The following is an 11,037-nucleotide window of genomic DNA, read 5'->3' on the forward strand; positions in this document are numbered from 1 at the left end:
TAGACTGTGGGCAACTATTCCAGTCTGGTATCCCCGAGTTGTCCCCTTCTACTCCGACGTCGTCTTGTGCAGCATTCTGTGTATCCCCATTGCTCGCCTTGGAATGAGTCCACTCATTACAGATGCCATAAATGCTCCTGATGCAATATTAATGTCTCTGACACGCTATTTAATGCACATTTGACATATCTTTAACATACCATTTAATGCGCCGATGACTCACCATCAATATCAAACAACAAACCGACTGTCACGCTGCCTGCACATTCTACCTACCCCCGATAATTAGACAATAGCAGACATGCAGGTCAAGCAAGGACAACCAGGGTACGTCTCTTGTACCCATTAAATGTTGACCAATGATCAGATGTCATCTTAGCATTTCCTAAACTCTATAAATAGAAGAGACCACACACGGAGTATAATGAATTCTCATTCCCTCATTTATTGTGACATTTATTGCTCTAACTTCTCTCGTATTTATTTCCGTCACCTCTCTAGAATACTTCATTGACTTGATCGTCGAAGAACTTTTTCAAGTACCTCTCCCAGTGGGTCTAGACGACAATCCGACCCGACTACCCAATCTACAACTTTCTACCGGACATATTCAATCGACCATCCATCCTCCTCTTCCGAACATCTTCTCTTAATAGCAAAAAAACACTAGCTAATTTAATAATTGATACAATATCAATAACAAATGATCTAAACTAAAATAAACTCGAATCCACATTCTTTAAATAAAACAAGGAAATAGTTCCTTCAACAAAGGGTAAAACACTGAAGGTCGAATATTTTCACTCTTAATTTACTTTTACTAAAAAAATAATATAATAAATACAGTATACAATGCTATACATCCTTCCCCTCCGTAAATTAAGGATTCTATTCACCAATTTTCTAGATATGTTATTTAAGAAATACAGAAAAAGAAAGATAACATTAAAAATAAATCTAATATAGTAATATTGCTTGGAGACATCATTTTTAAGATAATATTTATTAAATGTATCTTAAAAAAGAAGCTATATTAGAAAAGTATAAAATAAGTTGTACCAAAAAAATAATAAATAATCAGTCGCACTCTCGTTCCTTCACTCTCTTCACGTCTGTGACTCACGCACCGACCACCACCGTAACTTCCTTCATTTCATTTCCCCATAGCACTATTATACAAAAACAAAAAAAAATCTCTTTCTCTCTCTCTCTCTCTCTCTCTCTCTTCTCCTCTTTCTCTCTCTTCCATGGTGGAACGAAGAAACAGAGTCAACAGAAAAAGAAAGATCAGAGAGCAATTTCGAAAATCAACTAGGGTTTGCTGAATTCATTTCATTCTTCTTTGCGAAAAATGCCGTTGTCGAAGTACCACATAAGGAACGAGCATAGTTTAGCTGATCCTGAACTGTACCGTTCAGCTGATAAAGATGATCCAGAAGCTCTTCTTGAAGGTGTTTCCATGGCCGCACTTGTTGGTCTATTGCGCCAGCTTGGTGACCTTGCTGAGTTAGTAACTGTTTTTTTTTCAATTTCTGTTGTTTCTCTTTGAGTTCTCTAATTTTTGTGATTCTGATTTGGTGCTCTTTCGTGTAATTGAAATTATTGCACTCGCGATTTCGTTGACTGAATTTTTCTGAATAAGTGCTGGTTTTATTTAGTTATTAGTAGAATTTTCAGTTTGAGTATTTCGTTTGGTCGGTGGATCGTGCATCGGGTTCAGCCAAGTTCGGAATTAGATGAAAAAAATGTAGAATGCTTAATTCGGTGGTTAAATTATGATTATTATTTCATTCATTAATCCTTATTACTCGTTCCTAATTTTACCGTGTATTAATCTTGGAATGTTATTACCTTTTGAACCTCTTTTATTTTTTTCATTTTGGAGCTTGCTTTGGAACTCATTGATCCGAGTTAAGCCCGAAAGACTCATTCGAGGGCAGAGTTGTTGTCTATTTTCTTCTCATTCAGAAGACTAGAACCCGAGACCTGAGACCTTGGTTAAGATTAGTTCCTTGCCACTCAAATCTAGGCGTTGGTAGCCTTTTAAAAAATGTGAAATTGCATTGAGGGTTTCTGTTTGTTACAGTAATAGATGAGATTGTATTGGTTTGAAATTTCATTTGCTCTAATTATTGGTGCCTACAAATCTTGAACCTACCAAATTAATTTATTAGTTTTGGTTCAAAATGATTAATTTGACTGATGAAAAAGTATCCTTTTTGAGTTTTGCTGATATTTTAAAATCAGTTGATGAGAAAATGTAATTGAATAACCATTTTATACCTGAGTTGAATTACTGATCATGGTTACTGTAATTATCCTTTAGCTAGTGCCTAGTATTGATTGGAGTGTGTATTAAGGCTTAATCTTAGGACACGTTACTCACAACTACGGTAACAGCACCTAAGCTAACCTTAGGTGTCTAATTCTCGTGAATTTGGTTCATATAGCTCTGGTAGGAAATTGTATGTATCTTGCTAGAGTTGTGATAATTTGCGGCTTTATGTATCATGTAGTTGATTACCAGGAACAGGAAGTTAGTTCTAGTAAACAGAGTTCCAATTGTGATGGTATTATCTTCCTCTTTTGTCACAGACAATTTTAACCCCAAACATAAACATTTAAATTTATAAATGGATAGTTTTTTTACCATCACTAGCTGCTGTTAAGTTCTTTGTATTTAACAAATTTTCATTTTGGTTAGGTTTGCAGCACAGATCTTTCACAATTTACATGAAGAAGTAATGGTTACTGCTGCCAGAGGCCACTGTCTTATGGACCGTGTTCAACAGCTTGAGGCTGAAGTTCCTTCTCTTGAGAAGGCTTTTTACTCTCAAACTCATCATTCATCATTCTTTACTAGTGGAGGTTAGCTTACTCATTACGAAGTCCTATTGTATTGATTTGAATGCTGTCAATCTTCTAAAAAATCTTGAATTTCTGTTTAAGTTGTATGCATTATGATTTGAAGTAAGTTTTTAGCATATTGGAGAGATGTAGGTTTTCCCAGAGGATTTGCATCAGTTTTTTCATATTAGTTTTAGCTTCTGTAAAGATGCTAAAATTTTGTGGCATTGCATTGTGTTTGTTGTGCTTTGATGCCTATGGTTGGAAACTAATGCTAGAATCTTCAAGGGATCTTCTTCATCTGTGGATAACATTTGGAGGATGGTCATTTTGTTGGTTTGTCTGTGGTGTTCAGCCTGAGGTTACCTAACACAATATCTTACCACCTAGGTGTTTCTTTTTGTTTTCGGAGGTCATTCATAGATATCGGGATCCATTGCAATTTTTTATTAGCTTTCTAACTGTTTTATAGTAATTATATCTCTTTGCAGTTTTCTTTTTGTTGAGGATATCTTTTCAACCTATCTTGTGATCCTCCTCCTTTTTAATGAATTTCTTTTATATAATTGTTTTGCTAAAGTTTAGGTATAACGTTTCCTTGTCTAGTTTAACAAACTTGCTTACTACATTGCAGGGATTGGTTGGCATCCTAATCTTCGGTCTGAACAAAATCTCGTTACTCATGGAGACATGCCACGATTCATAATGGATTCATATGAAGAATGCCGTGGTCCACCAAGACTGTTCCTTCTGGACAAGTATGGTGGCCTGATTCACTAGACACATGCAAATATATATAAATATATATATATATAAATAAATTCTTATGTTGCTGGTGTCTGAAAATTTCTCTTTTTGTCTTTTGCCTTCTTAAAGGTTTGATGTGGCTGGGGCTGGGGCATGTCTGAAGCGTTATACTGACCCGTCATTCTTTAAAATTGAGTTAGCTTCAATAGCAACAGGAGAAGTTCACAGGGGAAAAAGAATTCGTAAGGTCAAGGTATGAGGTTGCAAATTCTACTATTTATTGACATTTTTATTTGGTTGGCATGCAAGACCATCCAAGCCCTAGTCCCACTAGGTGGGGTCAACTACATGGGTCGAATGATGTCATAATGCTCTATCATAAATAATGTCCATTGATAAAACATTGATCTCTAAATCTTTCCTAATTGTTTTGTGTATGGTTTTTCTTAGCTTCTCTCCACCTGTAGAAATTGGATAACATTTACTCTCTTTACTAGGGCTTCTAATTGTTTCCTCCATGCATGCCCAAATCATTTAATGCACTATTCTATCGTCTTTTCTATAATAGGAGCTACCCTAACTTTCTTTTTAATGCATTCATTCCTAATCCTATCTTGTCTAGTGCGTCCACTTACCCAAATGTATATTTTCAATCAAATGGTGTGAATTATGTGTGGTCCATCCACATGACAATGCCTTAGTTACATACATTGTCCTTGAAAACAAGCAGGCAAGTTTTAAGCACTTTTCTTGTTCATACTGAGATTGCAATATCTAGTAATGGCCATTGAAGGAATTGTTTTCAATGGAAAATTGCATACTTACACTTTTGACTATCTCTTTCATTTCCAGCAGAAGAAAGGAGCACGGTTGAGGGATGGTGAAGCCCCCATTGTACAATCACATTCAAAGTGAGCGTTCCAATAATTTTATTATGGTCCATTAATTTATTCTTCCCGTGTGTGGAATCTGTAAAGGTATTTAAATGGTTGACTAATGACTCAATTTAATTTCCTTTACTATAGATTACATCAGCTGCTTCTTGAGGATCGTATTGAGAATGGCTATAGTAATCCTGCTCGTCTTGTGAGGTTGAAGAAACGACAATTGAATGGACATTCAGCTGAAACAGAAGCTGGGAAGTGTTACATGGAGAAATTTTTGGAAACTCCCTCACCTGCCCATAAAATGATTTTTGAAACTTCACTCATTCCGCTACCTTTGAAATTGCCGTTGGATGATACTAGTGAAGCAGGGATTAGAATACTTGAAATCAGTAGCATTAATCCTGTGAAAAACTCATTTGAATATCACAAATCCCCTAATGAGGAGGAATTGGAACTAAAACCATTTTCAGAAGTGAATGGTGAGACATATGGAGATCTTCCGGAGGCAAAAGAACAAATCTCACTTGGTGTGACAGATGAAATGTCTTCTAGTGATCCTAAGTTGCCTCGTGAAAGAGAAGTGACAGTACATGACCAAACGAAAATACGAGGCAGCTTAGATGGGTATCATTCTGATGATGTGGCTAGTGAGGTTGACAATTATATGGATGCTTTAACTACCATGGACTCAGAATTGGAAACAGACAATGAGTGGAAACCCAAGAAAGGCTTCTTGAGTATTCAAAAGGTAACAGATACAGATGGTAAAGAAGACCATCAACTACAAGCTCGATTTTCGGATTCTCAATCATTTGGAGACTCCTCAACATCTGATGAAAGTAATTCATTCAAAGAAGATAGAAATGGAGAGAAGGTGCAAGCTCGGCTTTCAGATTCTCACTCAACTGGAACCTCCTCTACATCAGACAGTATTAGTTCAGTCAGAAGAGATGGAAATGAGCATGTAGAATTGCTAGCTCACTTTTCAGATTCTCAATCATTTGGTAACTCCTCTACATCAGATGAGAATAATTCTTTCAAGAAAGATCCATCCTGTTTCACTCACTCTGCTTCATTAAGCACTGTTGTTGAAAATACACCATCGGAGTCTGTATTATTCAGATATGCCAAGTATCACGAACCGCAGGTCGAAGATACGTCATCCAACCAGATTCCACTAATCGTTGAGTTTCAAAATACAGATTGTGGTAAGGTTGTCATGCATGATGATGCAAATGTTAAAGAAGAGAGTTCTGATTCTTGGCAAGCCTCTTCGGATCTTGTGACTACAGAACTTGATTTGTGTTCTGCCTCACCAGTGACCATACCCGTAGGGACTCAATCAGATGAAATCCCACCTGATCCTGCTGAACTTAATTTAAGGTTAGAAGATAATGAAGACAGAACAGGTCTTGTTGAATCTATTTCTGCCAAACCTATTTCTCTCTCCCTACTAAAAGATGATGCTTTCCCAGTGAATTCTTCCGATAAAAAATCTGTAGACAACTTGGAGGACGATGATCCATATGTTCATTCTGATGATTTGGAAGATCTGTCACCTGTTCATCCAGTGAATTGCTTTAATGGGGAGGTATCTTCAGGTTTAATTCTTGAAAGTCCAAATGATGAACCATGCTCAGCAGAAATTGAAGTTTTGTATTCTGATCTGCAATCAAAGATGGTGCATAGTGATGAAATACGTGAATCCACCTGCAGTGTTGATCCATTTGATGGTAATGGTTGTTATAAAAATCAATCTTCTCCTGATAATCTTGTGATGGTGAATGATGTGGTAACTGAAAATATTCAGTCAGAAGATCAAGCCTTTTTTACTGTTCCTTCTGTTGATAATGCTGAAAATGATGCAGGTATAGTTACTTGTCCACCTTCAGGTCTGATCAATTCTCCATCAAGGAGTCTTTCAGATTTGCAAGAACTTCTTTCCGGTTCTTCAGATTCTTTTAAGGTGGCAATGGAATTGGCTCAAATTTTCATAGACTCGAATAAAGAGAAGGGGGAGAATCCACTGGAACCATCAACAGAGATAACATCATCTGATACCATATTTTCTCCCATGACTAATGTAACAAAGTCGGTAGAATCCTTTTCTTCTTTTGAAGATCTACATGAGAAAGAGATGGAAGTCAGTGAGGCAATTGGTAAACAAAAAACAGTGGATAAACCAGAACTTGCTTGTGCTGATGTTCAATTGAACCTGAATAAACCAGTGCCCTGTTATGTTAATGATTCCGAAGGATGGAATAATATTCAAAGTTCTGCTATTGAGCAATTCTCGCACAGTGCTTTTGTTGATGATTTGAAAATGTTGCCTGAATTTTCAAGGTTAGACACTCAGCAGTCAGAATCTATATTTAATGACCAGAACGATCTTTTACAGAATGGGCAAGATAATTATCCATCATCTTCCTGTAACCAGATGAGGTCAGAAACCAACGCTGAGCTGTTCCTGCAATCACAAATTGGGGAACAGGATACAGAATTTCTGCCCAGAGATGAAGAAAACTTTGCCTCCGAGAAATCTCAATCTCAACAGATGCAGAGATACCGATCAAAGCAAGAAAACATTCATGCTACTTCTGAATTTGCTCCAGAAATATATGGAGATGGACCATCTTCATCTTATTCATCTGGCCAGGAGATTAATACAACCAAAAATGTCATGGATCCATTGAAGTCTCCTCTTCCTGACTTCTTTCCCAAGGCAACTGAAGATAATCTTGATGTGATACCGCCTATGCCCCCTCTACCTCCTATGCAGTGGAGAATGGGCAAGCTTCAGCATGCTTCCCTCTTTTCAAAGAGAGAAGAGGTAGAAGTAAATTGGGCCTCAGTCCAAGCAATGCAGCCAATTAAACCTGATAAAAAATCCCAACCTGGTTTTCCAACTTCTGAGAGAGATACATTGCTGCATCAGAGTCAATTTTTGCCTGTCATGGCTGTGGAAAGTGATAACCTCCAACATTCTGGGTTTCCAGTGGGAGTTTCAAGGAATCCTGTTGCCATACCACTTAAATTACCAATCATGGTTAATGATGCAATTGGTCAATATAATTACGTTGTGCTGGATAGAAACCAAATCCAGAACCCGTTCTTAACTTCCCCTGTTGTATCTTCAGGTAGGCCTCCACATGATTACATTGTTGCTTCTGAGAGAGAAATGGTACAGAATTCAAAGCTATGCTCTCCTATACTACCTGCTGAATTTGCTGCTTCTGGACATGATTCCATTTCTCCACCAGAAAATCTCTGTCACCCTCCAAGTCAGTTCATGAGCCTAACTAGTTCAGAAGTTAAAACAACTCAACATTCTATAAGCAATGTAGTGTCTACATGCAGGCCTCCAAATGGTTATGATGGTGATTTCGAGGGAGAAATGCTACCGAGTTCAAACCAACACCTAAAAATACCACCTGCTGAATGTGATGTTTTTGGACATGATTCCATTGCTCCACAAGAAAATCTGATTCAATCTCCAAGTCAATTAATGTTGGAGACTAGTTCAGAAGTTAAAACACTTGAGCAGTCTATAAGTAATGTGGTATCTATGGGGATGGCTCCACATGGTTATGCTGTTACTTCTGAGGGAGAAATGGTACAGAATTCAAACTCATTGCCTCCAGTATCACCTGCTGAATGTTCTGTTTCTGGACATGATTCCACATCTATACAAGAAAGTCCAACTCATCCGCCAAGTCAATTAATGAAAGAGACCAGTTTAGAAGTTAAAACACTTCAGTCTATGAGTAATGCAGAAGGGGAACAAGGACATCCTTCAATGTTACTCATGTCACCACCAAATATGGGAAGTATGGAGCCTAATCGGAGTTTTCTGCCTTCTATGGGGGAGATGCCATCGTACTTGGATACATATGCTCAAACATCAGATTTTGAGAGTGAAAGGATAAATGGAAAACCCAAGAATAAGCTTCCTCGTCCTCGGAATCCTCTAATTGATGCAGTTGTTGCTCATGACAAAAGCAAGGTGATGCCAGTTTCAAGTATTTTTATGACACAATCTGTTTTTGAGGTCTTAGTTCTTGTATAAAACTTTGCCTTTAAACCACTGCAGCTTAGGAAAGTTACTGAGCGGGTTGTGCCTCAAATAGCTCCAAACTTAGAAGAAAGAGATTCGTTGTTAGAACAGATAAGAACAAGGGTTAGAGCTTGCAACATTTTTTTCTTTATGCTGATTTCACCCCTTTGAATTTTAAGTATTTTGTACTTAATATTATGTGTTGCTTCTCTCAGTCCTTCAACTTGAGGCCTGCTGTGGCTACGCGGCCCAGCTTTCAGGGTCCAAAAACAAACTTGAAGCTTGCTGCCATCTTGGAGAAAGCAAATGCAATTCGCCAGGTCTGTCGCTCTCTTTCTCTATATATTTTACCATAATATTAATAGGTGTGTGCTCCTCTTTCCTTTCTCTTTGTCTCTTCTCCACCGTAACCCTTTTCTTGAGGGTCAACTAATATGTTACTTATTGAAATAGGCTTTTGCTGGAAGTGATGAAGATGATGATGCGGATAGTTGGAGTGACTCTTGAATTTCTAAACCGGTTAATGTATTAAAATTTGGTTCTCAATTTGAACCGGGTTTCGAAAATCATTCTTCCCTGTAAAGATTAGGAAAGCTCCCTGAAATATGGGATTCTTTATCCCACTTTGTTCATACATGATACTCTAAACTCCATCTAGCTACTCCCCTTAGTCACCTTTCTCCAGATTCCACTTAATATGTGCATGAACATTTGTTAAAAGCATACAGTATGATGTCAATCTAAATCCATTTTCTTAGGTGAAACTCACATAAGAAAGCTGAGACTTAGCGTGCAAGTGCTGTAAAAGTCTAGATCCAACTTATCAATAAATAATGTATCCCTCCCCCCTTCATATAAGCACCTGTATATTTGGGTTTTCATGTAAGATTTTTTTGCCTTACTGTCATGAGTATCCAATTTTGTAACTCTGTGTAGTTTATGGTAGTTCAACTTTGTCTAGTAATATATATAAATATATACGTGTGTAACAGTTCAGATCCAACCTATCAATAAATAACCCCCCCCCCCTCCCTTTCATATAAGCACCTGTATATTTGTGCTGTCCTGTAATATTTGTTCTGTTTACTGTCATGAGTATCCATTTTTTGGAATTCCATGTAGTTTGTAGTATAATATATACACACATTTGTGTAACATCCTTTGTGTATAAATAGTAGTATACCCGTGTGAATTTGCTACATCTTAGCTTTATGTAAGAAAAAAATAGTAGATTATAAACGTATATAAAAACCCATGATCAACAATTTGAAAAGATAAATATTAAACTATTCAATTTGAAGTTATCAACCATATTATATAGTTACCTATACAATTGTAGAAGTACAAACTAAGAAATCAAGAATATAAGTCTAACTAAAGTATATAAAAGTATTATAAAAATAGTACAATGCATCATTTTGATCACATCTCATAGAACACACAACAAGATTGCATGAACTATAAAGAGGCTTTTACACATTTGAGTTTTTTCCAATGCATTGAGTTAGCGAACTATACAATAGGTAGAAGTAAAAAATAAAAAATTAATAATATAAGCATGGCGAAATATGTCTTAATGTGCTTTAGTTAGTATTTTTCTTATACAAATTTTACCCAATGATCAATATTTTTAGTTGGAAATCAGAGCAACTTCATAAACAACAATCTCAAGTATCAAGTTGCCGATAGCAATAACAACACCATATAGGGAAAAAAATACTTTCTTTCTTTCACAAATCCCCAGGAAAAAATACTATAATACACTTAAAGAAATGATAAGGTTCCTAGCGTAGAACCAATAAATTATACATAAAAATAAACCATGATGTTCTTGATCCAAAATATGATTTTATCACCCGTATATGATGTTAGCTCTTCACCTCTTCAAACATAAAACGACTAGAAGCTATAAGGTCTAATACTCTAACGATCATAGAGCTGTGTGTCTTCTCTCAAAGATACAACTTTTAAATTTTCAAAATTCAAAATAATAATAAAAGATTTATCCATTTAATCTTTCTCGATTTTATAGTTGTATGTGTATATGCCTTCCGCCAATAGTACAACTTTTAAAATTTATATTTATTAAGATAACAATAATAATAGTAAACATGTCGAAGTTACAATTTTAACCTTAAAACTAAAACTTGTCAACAATAGAGCTTTAAAACTTCAAAGAACTTCGTATGTTCTTCATTAGTCTATCTCTCTAGTTGTTTTATGATAGTATTTGGTTCCCTTACTTATTGAAGTAGATAAGAGAGTTGATTAAAAGTGTGCGATGGAATGTAGTTCATCACTCAATAGATATTTCATCTCCTTGATCTTATTTCCAGTAACACTTTGATCTTATTTCCACGTAGCAAAAAAATATAAGAGTAAGTTTTGAAAGTAGAACTAAACATAAACATAAAAAAAGATAAATTTTCACTTAAAAATAAAGTATAATTTCTGAATATACTTATCCTTAATAAGTGTTCTAGTTATAATTTTCATTAAGTA

The 11,037-nt window shown here is 36.1% G+C and overlaps 1 protein-coding gene across 5 annotated transcripts; it reads left to right on the forward strand.

Annotated features, from left to right (window-relative positions):
* On the forward strand, positions 1,097-9,578 carry LOC109362431 (protein SCAR2-like). 5 transcript variants are annotated; one of them, XM_019608224.1, is made up of 10 exons: positions 1,097-1,506; positions 2,705-2,868; positions 3,482-3,605; positions 3,724-3,847; positions 4,447-4,505; positions 4,620-6,214; positions 6,350-8,484; positions 8,572-8,658; positions 8,751-8,855; positions 8,989-9,578. In XM_019608224.1, exons 1-10 carry the CDS (start codon positions 1,352-1,354, stop codon positions 9,040-9,042), a joined length of 4,602 nt encoding a protein of 1,533 aa, XP_019463769.1. In that variant the 5' UTR covers positions 1,097-1,351; the 3' UTR covers positions 9,043-9,578. The 5 variants fall into 5 exon arrangements, with proteins under 5 accessions (XP_019463769.1, XP_019463770.1, XP_019463768.1 ...); XM_019608225.1 differs by having other exon boundaries at positions 6,374-8,484; XM_019608223.1 differs by having other exon boundaries at positions 4,620-4,866; positions 4,903-8,484.

The sequence above is a fragment of the Lupinus angustifolius genome, chromosome LG12 (genome assembly GCF_001865875.1).
Source record: "Lupinus angustifolius cultivar Tanjil chromosome LG12, LupAngTanjil_v1.0, whole genome shotgun sequence".
Taxonomy (NCBI): Eukaryota; Viridiplantae; Streptophyta; class Magnoliopsida; order Fabales; family Fabaceae; genus Lupinus; species Lupinus angustifolius.